At 42.9% G+C, this 17,302-nt stretch overlaps 1 protein-coding gene across 1 annotated transcript in view; it reads left to right on the top strand.

Moving 5' to 3' along the window:
* The first annotated feature begins 2,447 nt into the window (after nt 1-2,447).
* The window catches only part of PDE4B (phosphodiesterase 4B), a 628,586-nt gene continuing 613,731 nt past the window's right edge, over nt 2,448-17,302 (top strand). The window contains exons 1-2 of the mRNA XM_051999487.1: nt 2,448-3,221; nt 3,909-4,002. Of these exons, the coding sequence (XP_051855447.1) occupies nt 3,993-4,002 (10 nt within the window). The 5' untranslated portion in view covers nt 2,448-3,221; nt 3,909-3,992. The remainder of the gene's footprint in view (nt 3,222-3,908; nt 4,003-17,302) is intronic.

Genomic DNA, 17,302 nt, shown 5'->3' with positions numbered 1-17,302 from the left:
GATCATTCAGTCCTTTACTTTTTTAGAAGGAGCCTGTCCTTGTCCTCCCAGACAACCTAAGGAGAAGACAAACTAATGACAAAAATGATTATGTACCTGAAAACCCCATGTGATTCATGCCCATTAACAAGATTACACTCAGCATGTAGAAATAGGTTTGACCTTTTCTAGGGGAAAGAAAGTTCTCGGGCTACCTTGTTGTTCTGAAGCACATCAAAAGATTAAAGAGTATATGGGAGATACAAAAACACCTAATGCTGCATAATAGTCAATGCCTTGGTACAACCTAGACCCCTGGGAACAGACTTTTTGAACAGGGATAGAAGAGCTTTGGAGGAAATGGGAGGGGGTGGCCCAAATCACCACTCTCGTTGCAAGAGAAGGAAAATGGTGATGAATCAAGCAAGTCCCTTTCTTTCAAATGACTCACAAACCCAGCCCAATAACATACTCCACTTTCCATTCACAAGACTCCCCTAATCCTCTCGAGTGCTGATTAATGGATACCTAGCCACTGTCCTCTAGAAAAGAGAAATTGGACAAGCATCCCTTTTTACAGATGGAGAATGTGTCAGCAAAGGGATTTCATAGCAGGGTAGTTGGCTTTCGGCCCTGCCCTCTGTGCTTTGGCATTCCGAGTTCCTGGCACAGGCTTCTGGAGTGCAGCTAATGGACATGAGATGGGATAGAGAGTAACAATGGCTACCGGGACAAGGCATCGGTGTCACGTTTGGACTCATTAGCTAGTGACTGCCAGTTCCCCCGCCACCAGGAGATGGAGGCAATCCAGGTTCAGGTGGCAGGCTCAAGAAAATATACATTTCGAGTTAGAAGGGACCGGTCCTTTCTACTTACAGATAAAGAACTGAGACACAGAAATAAATTAAAATGCCCCAAACTCCATAGTTAGTATTAATGGCAGGAATCTTATCTGTAGGATCTTGGTCCAGTGGACAGTGGCTCTAGATTCAGTATTTGTTGTTCTGACTTGTTCTGGTCATCATGACCCCATTTGGGATTTTCTTGGCAGATATGCTGATAGATTTTCTTCTCTAGGATTCAGAGGATCTGAGTTCAAATTCAGATTCAGAGTCTTATTTCTTGGATGACTTTGGCCAAATCACTTAACTTCCAATTCTCTTCTCTGTAAGGAGAATGTTCTCTGAGGTCCCTTCTTGCTTCACAATCTCACCCGAAAAATGTTGACCATCAAAATCCTATTTGCCATAAGGCAAATTGAATGGTGGTTCTTGGTATAAAGTTACTTAATAACAGTAGCCTTTCTCTTCAATTAGAGGAAGGAGCTGGAGACGGTTCGTTTGGAGAGGAGAAGAGGAAGACATGGTAGCTATCTTCAGTTGTTTGAAAGGCTCTCTGGAGGAAGAAAGATGAGACTTGTTATGATGGTCCCAGAGCTACACTTAATTGGATAGAAGTTAGGAGACAAACTGATGTCGGATGTAACAAATTAGAACAGCCTACGAGTAGAATGGATGAGGTGGTGAGCTCCCCATAAAGGGAAGTCTTCAAGCAGATGCTGGACTTCTTAGATTGTAGAAAGGATTTTTGTGCAAGCCATTTGGGTGAGGTACTCCTTTCAACTGTAAGATTCCTGCCTTTCTGGAAGGAAAAGCATAAGGGATCGCAGATTAGGAGCTGGAAGGGATGGTGGAGGACATCAATGCCCTCCTTCGTTTTACAGCTGAGGTAATTGAGGCTAAGAGAGGTTAGGTGACTGGGCCAGGATCACACTTAGGACGTGGGAGAAGGGAAGTAAGTTTCTCCAAGTTTGGTCCACCAGGGAAGACCAGACAGAGCAGCAGCCGGAGTCTGTCGCCTGCCAGTCGCCCACATCCGGTCCCGAGCTCTGGGTGACGAGCATCTGCCTGTCCCAGGGTGTGTTGGCTGCGGATTTTCGCGGAGTTTCTCGTTGTCCCAGACGCTCCCCTACGCAGCATGGCACAGAGTCCCACAAATCATCGCCTTCCCAGCCTGGCGGACTCCTTTGTGCAAAAGCCTCTTCCTGTACAGTGCGGGTGCGGAGCTCGAAGCCTGCCCCCCTCCTCCCCCCGGCTGCTTCCCCAAGCCTGCCCCCCCCCCACCGGAGCGTTTTGCCCGCAGGCTTTGTGCAGCCGCCCGGGAGGGAAAGGATGAGGGGCGAGGGACGGCTGCGGGAGAGTGAACCCCATTCCCTGCAGATGCTAGCGAGGGGCTGACACGCTGGGGAGAGGGGCCTCGGAGGGAAGAGAGCGCTAGGGGCCAGTGGAGGGTGCGTGGAACACCCCTTCCTTCCCCCCCCCCCCCGCCGGGAATTATGAATGGGGGGCGGGGAGACGATTGTAAGGGGGAGGGGATCCACCCAAGATTTGCTACTTAGGCTTTGAAGAAGCCAGTGAAGGTGTGTTCACACACGGAGAGCCCCGGGGTAGAGAGGGTGGGGTGCCGGCGCTCCCCCGGGCTCGCTCCGGGCTGAAAGGAGCGGGGCCCCTCCCAGTTACCTGGCCCCGCTGGCCCAGGTCCCCAGGGGGCGGAGGCAGGCCGGCCCGGCGCGCTCCGGGAGGCGGCCGGAATTGACAGGTGGTGGCCAGTCCCGTCACAAGCCACAGCCGAGCTCCGCCGGGCGATCGGCCACATTGTTGTTCCCCCACCGGGCGGGCGGGCGCAGCAGTGCCGCGAGCAGGGCCGGGGAGGAGAAGCCGGGGGCCCGTGGGAGGCCGACCTCAGGCCCCCAGCCCCCTGGCAGCCCCGGCGCCGAAGGGAGAAGCGGGGGGCTCGGCGCAGGAGGGGAGCTGGGGGGAAGCGGCGCAGCGGCTGCCCAGCTCAGCCGCACTCCCCGCCGCCCGTCGGCCTGCCTGCGGTCCGCGCCCCTCCCGCGAGCAGCCGCCACTCCATCCCGGGAACCCGGCTCGGGGCCCCCTCGCCCCCGCCCCTCCTCGTTTCTCTGCCTCCTTCTCCCGCCCTCAGCCCCTCGGGGCCGGGCTCAGCAAGCAAACGGCGCCCGCGCTCTGCGCCGCCCGCCCGGGCTCTGCTCTTCCCCCGCCCCAAGAGAACAGAAGCGGCGGCCGCCGTGCTGGCCCCGGGCCGGGAGGAGCTGCAGCAGCGGCAGCTGGGCGGGGAGCGCTGGGAGCTGGCGGCGGCCCCGGCGGCAGCAGAGAGAGAGCGAGCAGCCGCGAGCATCGGACGGAGGGAGCTCCGCCGCGGCCAGCCCGCGGGGGCTGCAGGTAAGGGCTGCCGGGCTGCTCCGCGGCTCCCAGTGCTCACACCTTGTGGGCAGTCCCCAAAGGGCAAGTGGAGGATCCCGGGGCAAGGGGGAAGGGTTCTGGGCTCGGTGCTGGGTACGCAGGCAATCCGCAGCAGCCGAAGGGACGCTGGCACCCGGGCAGCGGCCGGTGGCCCTTCACTGTTGGCTTTTCCCCAGACTCCTCCTCCTTGTCCATCCTCTCCTTTCCCTTTCCCCTTGACCCCACCCCCATTCCTAGCCCCCCGAGCATTTCTGCTTTCGCAGATCTCCCCAAAGGGAGGGGGCGCAGGAAGAACCCCCATCCCCAACCCTCCACGGGTAATAGGGTTCGTTTGGGCGGGAGGCATAGGTGACTTTGGCAACCCAAGATAGAGCTGGGGGCCCATGTTACCCAGAAGCTTCGGTGCAGTGAGCCCTGTGCGCCCCCGAAAGGAACAGAAAGTCCCGCGGAGTTTGCAGCAGGAAAGGTCCTGTCTTTGGGACTCCTCAGGTGGGATTCTCCCCCAACCCTCACGGTCCCGCGCCTGCTAGCTCGTGCCAAGAAGCGTCCTCGGCTTGCCTGGGGAGGGGCGCCCCGGGGCCGATCGGGGGCTGCCCCCGCGCCCGGGCTGCCAGCGTCCGCTGCCTCCTGACAGGGCTGCTTCTACTCTTCCCGTTGCTTTTCCAGGAGCCAAGCTCGGGACCCCCTCGGACCCGCCTTCCGGCTCCCCCGCGCCCCGGCTCCCCAAACCCTGGAGCTGCTCAGGAGCAGATGAGGAAGGGTAAGTCAAGAGACGTTGACGATTACAGACCGAGCCGTGATTACAGGATCAGTAGTTATGGCATTAGACCGTAGAAAGACATATGGCTGATAATCAATGTTTGTGGTAGCGCGGTCTTCCTGGAACCCAGGCTGAACCCAGAGCCTGCACACAGGGGTTCGTATAGAAGGGACTGGGGAGTCATTAACGGCACGGACACCCTTTGAGAAAGGAGGGGGCAGACTTTGTAGCACGGGCAGGACTGGAGATTTTTAAAAATGGGTTTGGAAAAGATGAAGCCATCCTACCAGCCTGAAGCACACTTCTTTCCAGTTTGACCTACTGAGTGCCAAGCCCCGGCTGTTCAACATTGGTCTTGCTATTAGTGTCAGTGATTTCTTGAAAACTTCTCTTGAAAATAAAACTGGACAATTTAGGCACCAAAAAAGGCCCATATGCTTTTCTTTACATTAACCAAGCCTATACCCCCATATGCTTTTCTTTTTTCTTTCTTCTCTCCCTTCCTTCCTTCATACCCTCCTTCCTTCCCTTTCTCTCTCCTTCCCTCCTCTCTCTCTCTCTCTTTCTCTTTCTCTCTTTTTCTTTCTTTTCTTTTTCTTCTTTTTTTCTTCCTCTCTCTCTCCCTCCCTTCCTTTCTTCCTCTTTCCCTCCCTCCCTCCCCTCTTCCCCCCATCCTCTCCCCGCCCCCCCCCCCCTCTCTCTTTCTCTTCCTTTCTTTTTCTTTCTTCATCTTTCTTTTGGAAGCTAATTGTTATATTGCTGATTTTCATTCATGGAACCTAGTAGATGCTTCCAAAAGACTTCTTGTACTTAGAAAAGGTCCAGTGACTTCAAAAGGGCAAATGAGAAACATTTACTGAGTGACTATTATGTTAAGTTAGGTAGTAAAGTGGATAGAACCCTGACCCTAGAGGGCCTTAGGAAGACTTGAGATCAAATCCTGCCTCAGACACTTGCTGTCTGTATCACTCTGGACAAGTCACTTCACCTTGTTTGCTCCACTGACCTAATCTATAAAAATGACCTGAAGAAGGAAATGATAAACTATTGCAGTATCTTTGTTAAGAAAACCACAAATGAGATCATAGAGAATTGGATATGACTGGAAGAAGTCAATGACAGCATGTGCCAAACATGGCACTAACTTTTCCCATTAAAGGCTTTTCCTCTCCAGGCAGAAACTGAAGCAGAAAAGTTCAACCTTCTCAATGTGAATTGGCAGATAGGGAGAGGGCAGAATTTACCAGATTATTTTGTGCTGCTTTCCTGGTGAACTCTGTCATTACAAAGCTGACAGTAGGGTGGCAGGTAGAGGGAGGATCACACCCAGATATGGGAACTACCAGCGCCTGGATAAACACCAATTCAGATTTCTCTCTCCCTTGTCAGTTATCGCTATGTAGGGACACGTTTGGTCAAAGTTGCTTTCATAGGAGGATCGATTTTAAGTTGAAAAGGACCAATCCAATGTTTTCATTTTAAAGATGAGGAAACCTGGTTCCACAAAGAAGGGAATGGAAACCACTCCCAGCACCTTTGCCAAGAAAAGCCCATGGACAATATGATCCCTGGAATCATGAAGAGTCAGAAATGACTGAATGACAAAGAATAGTTCAGAAGAGGGGAAGACATTTATCCAAAGTCTTCTAAAAAGTAAAGTAGCAGTGCTAGAAATCTAAGTCAAGCTCTCTGACTCAAAATCTAACCCTTATTCCCCTTCATTATCTCATGTCCTTTATTTTCTCCTCTTTCCTCCATTGTCTCTTCCTTCCCAAACTCTTGTCCCTCTGGGAGTATCATTCCTTTCTTTTCTTTTCCTTTTTCTGTTTTTTTTCTTTTTGTTCCTGGTTATACATGTACATTAATCTTTTAAATAAACATTTCTTTATGAATCATGTTGGGAAAGAAAAATCCGAACAAAAGGGGAAAAAAGAAAAAAAAAAAAGAAAAGTGGACTTAGCATATGTTGATTTACATTCAGTCTCCTTAGTTCTTTTTCTGGATGCAGATGATGCTTTCTAGTCAAAGTTTATTGCAATTACCTTTGATCTTTGAATTGCGGAGAGAACCAAGTCTTTCATAATTGATCATTACATAATCATGCTGTTACTTATTTCACTCATCATCAGTTTATGTAAATCTTTCCAGGTCTTTTTATAATCAGCTCGTTCATCTTATGGAACAATAATATTCCATTACCTCCATATACTACAACTTATTTAGCCATTCCCCAATTGAGGGTTATCTAGTCATTTTCCAATTCTTTGCCACCACAAAAAGAGCTGCTACATTTTTGCACAGGTGGGTCCTTTTTCCTCTTTTATGATTTCCTTGGGCTACAGATCTAGTAGTAGCTCCACTGGATCAAAGTCAATGCACAGTTTTATAGCCCTTTGGACATAGTTCCAAATTGCTCTCTAGAATGGTTGAATCATTTCACAACTCTACTAACAATGCATCAGAAACCCAGTTTTCCCACATCCCCTTCGGCATTTATCATTATCTTTTCCTGATATTTAAGCCAATCTGAGACATGTGACGTGGTACCTCTGAATTGTTTTAATTTGTATTTCTCTAATCAATAGTGATTTATTTTTTCATATGATTATAGATGGTCTTAATTTTAGCATCTAAAATTGTTTTTTTCCCTTATTTGTTCATATCCTTTGACCATTTATCAATTGGAGAATGACTTGTATTGTTATAAATTTGAAACAGTTCTTTATATATTTTAGAAATGAGGTTTTAATCAATTCTTATCCTTTGACCTGTTCTGTTCATATCCTTTGGTCATCTATCAAAGCAGTTCATATCCTTTGACCGTTTAGCAACTGGGGAATGACTTGGATTCTTATCAATTTAACACAGTTCTTTATATATTTTAGAAATGGGGCTTTATCAGAAATACTGTCTGCAAAATGCCCCCCCCCAGCTTTGTACTTTTCTTTTAATATTGTTTGTGTTGGTTTTGTTTGGGCAAACCCTTTTTAATTTAATATAATCAAAGTTGTCCATTTTGCATTTCATATTTTTTCTAGTTCTTCTCTGGTCATAAATTCCTTTCTTCTCCAAAGAATCTGAGAAGTAAACTATCCCTTACTCTCCTGTTTTGTTAATAGTGTCACCTTCTGTGTCCAAATCATGTAGCCATTTTGACCTTATTTTGGTATAGGGTGTGAGATGTAGGTCTATGTCAACTTTCTGACATTATCTTCCAGTTTTCCCAATGATTTTTGTAAAATAGTGAGTTCTTATTGGGGGTGTTATTATTTCCTGTGACAGGAAGGAGATCTGAGTCATTTCTATATGCACATGACCTTTTGATATTGGGGGTGGATTAAGTTTGATTTGGGTAACGAGTGACCCCAACATGAGTAAAAACTGGGCATAGAGATCCTGGGAGAGTGAACTCAGAAACACAGGGATAATTTTGCTCACAAATTAACTCCAAAAAATTTCCATGGAATAAGAACAGTTTAAGGCAGGATACATGATCCTCACTTGACCGACAAAGAAAGAGATTCCAGTGCTATGGCAGAAAGCACTATTCACCAGCTTGTACTTGCTTCACTTTGGGTTTGGGGACAAGAAATGCAGCCAATGAAAACCTGACCTCTGAAGTTCTCGAACAGTTTGCTGACTTGGAAGAGCTGCCTGAAATCAGCCATAGGGAGCAATGGAAACATTACAGCCTCCTCCTCCCTGCAAGCACCAGAGCCAGGTGGAGAAGGGGAAGAGTGGGCGCTGCTGGTTTGAATAAGGAAAAGGAATGCCTAGGGAGCTATATCATTCATTCAGGAGGCATTAATTAAGCACCTCCTTTGCACAAAACCTGCCTGACTCAGGGTTAGGGAGAAATAGTGACCAGGAGAAAAAGTGACTCTTTCTTATCCTTCAGTACTGGACAGTCTATATCTCTGACACTATCTGTGTGATATCATTCATTACTAAAAGTCTCTATTTCCTTATCCATAAAAGAGACTTATTGAGAAGATCAAGTGAGTTTATGTATGAAAAGAACTTTGCAAACTTTAATGTGAGAAAGTAATATCCAAGATAACTATTAACCTGTTTGAGAGGCAGTCTGTTGTAATTGAGTGTGGGGCTAGCGTAAGGCGGTTCTGGGTTCTAAGTTCACATCTGGCGAGTCTCAACTGTATGACTGAGCAAAAGCTATGGGATGCTTCTTCAGCCTCATTTTCCACATCTGTAAAACGGCGATTATTGTAGGGATCAAATATAAAAGCCCGTGTTTGGTTTTTAAAGGGCTTCATAACCTATTCCCCCTCTCCAGGCTTTTTCGACCTTGTCCCTGCCTCACTTCCATATGTACTCTATGATCTGGTGACAATGGCCTCCTGGCTGCTCCTGAACAAGATACTCCCAATGTGGAGCATTTCCACTGGCTATCTTGATTATGTGGGAGGCTTTCTCTCCTTATCTCTCCCTTCTGGGTTTCCTGGCTTCCTTCCCACCTTCTTTAAGAAGCTTTTTCTGAGCTTGTTAATGCTTGTTCCTGCTTTCTCTGTCTCTGTCTCTGTCTTTCCCTCTCTCTCCACATACATACACATATACATATACACATACATATATGTATATACATATACACAACACACACATATATATACACAGTATATGTACACATACAGATAATATTTGTACATAAGAATATTAAAAATATTCCCCATTCCCTTCTCTAGTTCATTTTACAGATGAGAAGATTGTGGCTTTGCCAGGGTCATACAGTTGGCAAGTATCTGAGGCTGGATTTGAACTGAGGGCTTCTTAACTCTATGTCCTATACTATCCACTGAGCCATCTAGTGGCCATGTGTGTATATGCAACTATATATTTGCTTCTATGTATATATAGATGTTTACATATTTATATTTATACATATTGTATGTGTTTGTGTGTAAATATACATATATATGTATATATATATACATATATATATGGAGATACAGAGAAAGAAAGAAAGAGAGAGAAACAGAAACAGAGAGAGAGAGAAGCAAGGAGGAGGGAGAGAAGGAGGGGGAGAAAGAGTGAGATTTCAGAATAATAAGATATTATTATAGGAATAATAGAATAATTATTCTGAAATAGAACTTGCATACAAGCTAGAGGAGATTCCTCAAATTTGAATACTACCTTATACTTGCTAGCATGGTAAGTCTGGGTTACTTATCTAACTTCCCTTAGCCTTAGTTCCCTCATCTAGAAAATCAGGGAATTAATCAGTGGCTTGTTAAAATCTCTTCCAGATTAAAATTATTGTGATCTTGGGAGCCCCCCTCCTCAGGCTACCTAAACTAATGAAATTATAGCTCTGCTCTAAAAAATGTTTTGCATATATTTCCATGTGTGTATGTATATATACATACACACACACACACACACACACATATATATATGTACCTGTATATACATATGGGTAAATATATCTATATCTATACATATGCACACACATATTTATATATGATCAACCCCCAGTCCAGTAGAATATAAATTCCTTCAGAGCAGGGTCTTGTTTCCTTATCATCTTTGTATTAGCAGGATCTAGCCAAATGCCTGATACATAGTAAGTACTTAATAATTGCTCACTGACCGATTAATCAGGAAGATGGTCGGTATACATGTTTACTTGGATTTTCTTTAGAATTTCATTTTTATTTCTGGCCCATACAGACTGCTGTTATGGTCATAGGAGCAAGCATTCTCTTCCATAAGCATGACCATGAGCTAGGAAAACACAGAATTTCCATTGGGACTGTCTTGCCTTTGGACGAAACCTTTGTATCGCTTTTGCAGTGTGATGGATAATGTTGGCTCTAGGCAAAAATAAAAAAAAAATGTTAAGTGCCTACTACTGTCAGTAAAACCTTTTGTTGAGGATCTACTGAATATTTATTGTATCAGGCTCTGTGCTAAGCTATTATATGTGAGCTATACGTGAGTGGGACCTTCCTATGATCTTAGAACTCTTTTCCATGTGTCTATGATGGATAGCCCCTGATTAAGGACATTTCCATACTCATGGCTAGTTACCTGTTTCTGCCATATTGTCTTGATCATTTTTCCGAGCAGACTGAAGCTCTTGTGTACTTCTTGTTTATGGCTTTTTATGTAGTTGTGTTTGGATGTTGTATTTACATAGAGCCGAGTTCTACACAATTCTGAAATGCTCATAGTGAATTGTAGGATCTTTACATTACGTTCCCCTTCTATTTCATGGAAGCATTCAGAAAAATTTCTCCCGTCCCTTGCTTTCCCTTTGCTCTTCCATAAATCCACTTTGATTTCTTGTTAGTCTACATCCAGACCCAAAATGTGAGCGGCACTTTCCCAAGAGGAAGCTGATGGACTTTTTTGTTGCCACTGGTTGAGAATCTGTGTCACTCTGACTGTACCACTATTTCTCACCAATTATTCCTGCTGGGTGAAGGCATTGACAACTTGAAAACATGTCCATTGTGCTGTATGGAGAGGCACAATTTGCGATCACCACTGGGTTATTGTACTGTGTGGCTCCATTTAACACACACACACACACACACACACACACACACACACACACACACCCATTCTGTTCTACTGCTCATAAAGCTATCTTTTCTGATTTGGAAAAAAAAAAAGTGGTTGGTAGTGTATCTTTGCATTATTACTCTTGCTCCCTTCTTAAAGCTGATGGCTGGAAAGAGAAAGCATTCCCCTGCTGAGTTATCCTGAGGAGTTCCTTAAAAGGTTTGAGCCATTCTACTTCTGTATTTATCTTTTTCTCCATTCCTGGGGAATCATGGTGCTTGTATGATCTTCCATCAGAACATACCATGGAGACCTTATTCTTACTTTTTTTTAAATCAACAAGGTATCTCATTTATTTATTTTATCATTCATTTATTTATTTTCAGGGTTATAGTTAGGGCTGGAAGGGACCTTAGAGGGCATTTAGTCACATTCCTTATTTTTTGTAATATGAATTAAAGTGGATAAATATAGATAGAGAGACAGACAGACAAGCAGGCAGGCAGATATCTACATTTCAATGTAATTGGTTTACTTTATTATTGTATGCATCTTGTTTGGGGCATTTAAAAACTTTTTTTAGCATAAGTTTCATTATATTGCCAAAGGGGTCCATGAAACACTTTAAAATAGAAAGTTAACAACCCTCAAAAGGGATTGAAGTTAATTATTGTCTTCTATTTTCTTTCTTTGGAGCCTTATTAGTAAATAAATATCTAGCAATAAAGAATTACCTGCTGATCCCAGCAGGTTAGAGCACTGGTCTGCTTCGGACCCATGCACATAGTCTGCCCTGCAAGAAGTCCTGTTTTAATCTGTTGTATAATGAAAATGGTTAAAGTCACTGTTTTCCGCACTCTTTAGCCGTCAAATCACAAGTCTGGCATTGTAGGAGTGGTTTACAACCTTATATACAACCTACATCTTAGAATGTAGATCATGTCTGGAGTCTCTCCAAAGGCAGGGATGGAAAGACACTTAATGTAAAATGTGAATCACTTGTAAGTGTAGGTATTTATTTTCTATGCAAAAGAGAAATTCTAAAGGTCACAAAAGACTCATAATTACATAGCTTTTGTTCTTGTTCACTAATTTCAATCATTTCTGACTCTTCATGACCTCATTTAGAGTTCTCTTGGCAAAGATACTAGAGTAGTTTGCCATTTCCTTTTCCAGATCATCTTACCGATGAGGAAACCGAGGGAAACAGGGTAAGTGACTTGCCCAGGGTCACACAGTAAATGTCTGTTAACTAGATTTGAACTCGGGAGAATGAATCTTCTCACTTCCAAGCCCCAAGTCTTATCCACTGTGCTGCCCTATCACAGCTTTAATACAATAAAAGTGAATTAAGAATAAGAGGTACTGCGTATCTGGTTACTACTTAAAGCAAGATTCTATAATTTAATTTCTAATTACAGCTATTTCTTCTGGGAGACTGATTCTTGAACCAAGCTAGAACATAAACCAGTTTTTCGAATTGTCAATCAGGAACTGTTATATTCTACCTCCATTCTTGACTGTCCATGTAACTTTTGTCCCATGTATTTTGGCAAAATAAATCGGGCATAGCCCTGTCTTCTTGGTGGCTAAAAAAAAAAGGTCCCAGAGTGCTGGTATAATAGCCCGGGACTCCTCTCCAGGCTGCTAATCATTCCTCACCAAAAGCATTCAGGACTTCTTGAAAACCACAGGAAAAGTATGTAATCCCCTAATATCAGGAAAGAATAAATAAAAAAGAAAGCCTTAATGTAGCTCAGCATGGGCTTTATCTGCTGTGTGCTCATGGCTCCTTGGCAGCTGGACTGAGGAGAGAACATCCTGTCTCTCCCTACCCGCCTCTCCCCCTGAACTCATGGAAAGTGGCTTAAACTAAATCTGAAACAATCCACAGCTGGAAGGGAAGGGAGGATTGAGCTTGGGTTCTAAATAACTTCTAAATGACTAATGAGTCATCGGCTCCTCCTGCTCAGTGGCCAATGAGGGGTCTGACTGCCTCATCATCTCAAAGTACTAAGCCATTCAACATTGACTCTCACGTGATGGCGATAGCCAGGATGAACAGCTTTGTTCATTGCCAGAGGTGGCCCCTCTTCTACATGGAAATGATAGTGTAAGGAAGAGATTAATCTTGACAATATCTTTTGCTGAGCCACAGGAGAGCTAACTTCTGTCTCATTTATAGGCTCTATCACTAAAGTATGTTCAGTAGAATTAATTAGGGTTAGAAGTCACTTCTAGCTATTCGACAAACTCTTTAACAGTTACGTTTTCATTTGCTTTCCTTGCTTTTAGATAGATGTAATCTCTACTTAGTAGGCTACCCTAGTTTTCCCATTTCTCGAGGAATAGATTTCAGTATATAAATATTCCTGCAATAAATTATATACTTAAAAAATCCATTGCTCATATGCATGCCACTGGTAAAATAGAAGTATCGTCTCATATCTGGGTATCATAGCTGCAACAGTGCAGCCTAACTTTACTTTTCCCATTTTACAGATGAGGGAATTTAAGTCCAGAGAGCAGGAGCTAGTTGGGAAGCTGTGCAACAGAGCCCTGAATTTGTTGTCAATGTCTTTATAGATTCAAATCCAGCTCCTGATACTTCTTCCCTATATCATTAATTCAGTGAACTCTTCCTGCCTTCAAATTTCTCTAGAAAAGAGGCATCCCATGTCTCTTGTAGCTCTACATTTATGAATCTGTCTTTTGCCTATAATTACCAGGGAATAAATAGCAAAAACTTGGGATTTTTGACTCAGAAGAACAGGTGATTAATTTTAAGGGATTGCTGATTAATGACTTAGAATTGTCCTTCTTTCCTGAAATATCCCTTTGTCACCGATGCTGTCAGTTTGTTGAAAACAAAATTCAGAAGTTTACAAAGCCTAGAAACTTTACTATGACCCTGTATTCAGTGTCTTCTCTGTGGTTTCTGGGTGATTTTATAATTATGTTCACTTGAAGGTGAAAGTCAACATACCATCTATGTACGTTTTAGATATGAAAGAAGTCTCAAAAGTTAAATGAACTAATTATTGGAGTTTTCAGAGATAATGCTGATTAAGATGGGCAGGACTTGACAATGGCAAATTAATCTCTGAGATTTTTTTGTAAGAATTCAGATCCAGGGTCATCTAAGGGGTCCAGTGGATAGAGCACCAGTCCTGAAATCAGGAGGACCTGAGTTCAAATATGACCTCAGACATTTAACACTTCCTAGCTGTGTGATCCTGGGTAAGTCACTTAACCCCGATTGTCTCACCAAAACAAAACAAAACAAAAAAAACAAAACTCAAATCCAAAGCAGAGGCCATCATTTCTAGTATCTTTACACATGGCAAACAAAGTTCTGTTTTCAATCTCTTTGGTTGCTTCTGGTTCACATCTGATCAGATTGGTCATGATGTCCCCATTCACCTGTCTGAAAAAAGAAGAGAACTTCAAAATTTTCTATGAATAATATTTTAAAAGGAAGATTGTAAATATCATTGAGAGGCAGTTTTCCTACTGCCAAGAACATTTAAATCAGGAACCAAATAGCCCCCCTAAGGCATATTGTGTACTCCTTTGTCCCTTTCTTCAGATGAATACATAATCAGATGAACAAATCTTCCATAATTGAAACACAGATTTACACAGATTTCCTTTTATTCAGGAATGGTGCTCACCTGAATATGACAGCCCGAGCAATTGGTGTCTATTTAAGAACCAGTACAAGGTTGTGAAGTATAGATGAGAAAAGTGATGCAAATTGAGGAAAGCTATTAACTGAAAACAAACATGAAATTTTACTTGAGACTATTGATTGAAATAAAATCTGCACATGGATATTTTCCTTACAATTACCTTGAAAGCATTTGACAAATAAGGGTATGTTTTGCTGCTGGCTTTCCTAGGAAATAGGTTAATCCCTCTTCATTGTTCAGATGGAAGGATTTAACCTGAGAGAAACATTGAGCTTTGGCTAATTGGTTCTCTGACTCTGGCAGAGATTCAGGAAAGGAGCCTCTCACAATCAGGTAGTATTGATTTGTCTATACCATAGTCAGTCATTCCCCACTTTAAAAAATACTAATCTCTAATGGTCTGGGGTCGCATTGATGTAGATGGTCCTTCTCATGATTCCCATCGCAACCCGTCCATTCCTGTCCATCCCTGTCTCACTTCTGTCCATATTTATTTCCAAAAGGAGTCCACCTTTTCTTTTCTGCTTCTGAGTTAACATGAAACTCATGGGCCATCAACCTGTTACAAGTAACTAAAGCTGTATCAATAGGCTCCTTCTACGATGATCCTACATTTCTTTGATTATATCCCTCATTTTGGTTATTTGTTACATGTTGTAGCTTTCTTGTAACTCTTTCTGTTGCCCTCTGAATGAAAATGCTGTTTAATTCTCTGCATTTGTAATGTTCCATGGTGTACTGGTAGAATTTTAGTATTGAAAAAAAAAATGACTTTGTTACTAGAATATATTTTAGGTCTTTAAGAGAACTAATTTCCTGAAAATAGCTCTCCTCTTTTTGTTCAATTTTGAGCCTAACATTTGTTGTAATGTTCTTTGTTTGGTTTTCTGGAGGTCTGGGAGCAGCCTCATTTCAGTTCAGTAATCACCACAAGAACAGCCAGGTGTTAAAGTCCAAATCCTTTATTGTCTCTTTCTAAGTCTTGTCTCCTTTCCTGGGGCCTGGTTAGCTTTTTAAAGGCCTTCTGGAGTCTTGGTTTCAGTGGAGAAACTAAGGAGGACAGGCCTGCCACCACAGTGCTGATGGAGATGGAAATGAATCTCTCTCTTTGGCTCCAAGAGCTTAAGCTTCTGTCTCCAGTTCTCTTGTCTTCTCCCGCCCTCTCTGAATCTGAATGAATCTAGTTGAGGCTCCTAGCTTATATGGTCTACACTGAGTATAAACCAACATTCTATCACTAGGAAACCATTATTTGTTCTAAGATTAAATCAATCATACTATTGTCTCATCAATTCTACTTAGTTAGTACCTTGTAAGAATCCTTTGTTTCAAGTTCAGAGTTCTGGCCGGTAACAATTTGTAATGTCTGTCAAAGATCCATCTATCCATCTCTCTAAGGTATTCATTTCTCTATAAACGAACAACCTATAGAGCTATCTGAGATTCTATATATGTATTTGTCAATGTAGAAACAATTTATAGACTTCATTTTCAGCATGAATATAGAGAAGCATTTTCTAGAGCTCAATCATCTGCATATTTACTATTTATCTCTTATAGATATATAGTATGTTTTTGCATAGATGACCAACCTATAGAATTTTCATCACAATACATATATAGATCTATAAGTTGCTCATCTGACCACATGTTATGATTTGGACCATAATAATTTTTCATCCACTTGGTTTTTCCTTTATGGATGCTTAGGCCAAACTCTTCTGGGTAGTCATGGATCTTACTCAGGATATGATACAATATGATATGATAAACATTTGTTAAACAGCTACTATGTGCTAAGTACTGGGGATATCAATGAGAAAAAGAGAGACGATCTCTGTTTTGAGAACTCATAATCACATAGAGGAAGACAGTACCCAAAAGGAAGCTGAAAAAGAGGAAGCTCCTACAAGTCAGGGAGTGTTAAAGTGGGCATAGGTCAGATATGATAAAGATGGCAGAGTTGAATCCAACCTGAGCAACTGGTGCTAAATGATGAAATAGTCGGGGGTCTGAACTTCTATAATGGAGGTTATGGGAAAAGGTTTTTGCTTTTCTTTTAAACCATTAAATCAGAGATTCGGAGGCAACTGAGGATGCTGATGCGATGAGCATACCAAAGCTGAAGCAATCTTTATGATGATGTGTTTTGTGGTGATGAGTTTGTACTGTTTGGACACGATGAAGAAGATGATGGATTAAAACTAAGCAGGACAGCAGCTGGTGGCAAGGGAAGACTCCCTCTAGGATGTTCATCATAATTTTCGGGGGTTTGAGGTTACAAATATAAGGTTATTTGCAAACACGAGCCTCCGAAAGACTTTGCCATTTATAAGCAGTCCCTCTTTAGTGTGGATGCTGTGATGGATCTCCTCCACAATCAGCTAAGCACTAATAGGAGGGTTGCCCTTGGTCCCACTGTGTTGAAGGTTGAAGGGTCTCATGTAACTGTAGGGCTGGATACATCTGAAATGAAAGGAGGTCATGGAATCATAAATTTAAAGCTGAAAGGGACATCAAAGGTTATGTAGTTCAACCCATTCATTTTAGAGTTGAGAGAAGTAAAACTCAGATAGATGAAATAACTTGCCCGAAGTCATAACAGTCTGCCCCAAAAGACAGAAGTGGGAGGTGAGCTAAGGTCTGCAGACTCATGCCCTTTTTACTGTGCTTTGCTGAGAGCACCCACCAGCAGTAGATGTTCCAAAAGGATCAGATGTAGTCTCAGAGGTATCAATAGCCTGATGAGTCCATCCCATTCTTCACCACAAGGAGGTGAGTCGGCCGGCTGGCCTTTCTGATTTCTCTCTCTGGTTGATATGTGACAGGTTTGGTTGTCCTTTCTAGATACACTTCTTTCTCCCATTTAAAACTTCTTTCAATATTCTTTTTAAACATGATTTCACCTCTATAAAATATTGCAAGAGAGATGTTAGGGACACAGGAGTAGGAGGAAGGGATGAAAGCATAGCAGATGTGGTGACCATCACTAGTGATTTATTTTTAAAATGAGACTGTTGCTATTTTCCTCATATCTTGGTTCAAAATGATTTGACAGAGAAAAGAGGATGATAAACACTTGG

This window comes from Antechinus flavipes, chromosome 4 (assembly GCF_016432865.1).
Source record: "Antechinus flavipes isolate AdamAnt ecotype Samford, QLD, Australia chromosome 4, AdamAnt_v2, whole genome shotgun sequence".
Lineage (NCBI taxonomy): Eukaryota > Metazoa > Chordata > Mammalia > Dasyuromorphia > Dasyuridae > Antechinus > Antechinus flavipes.
This window is presented reverse-complemented; position numbering and strand designations above follow the sequence as displayed.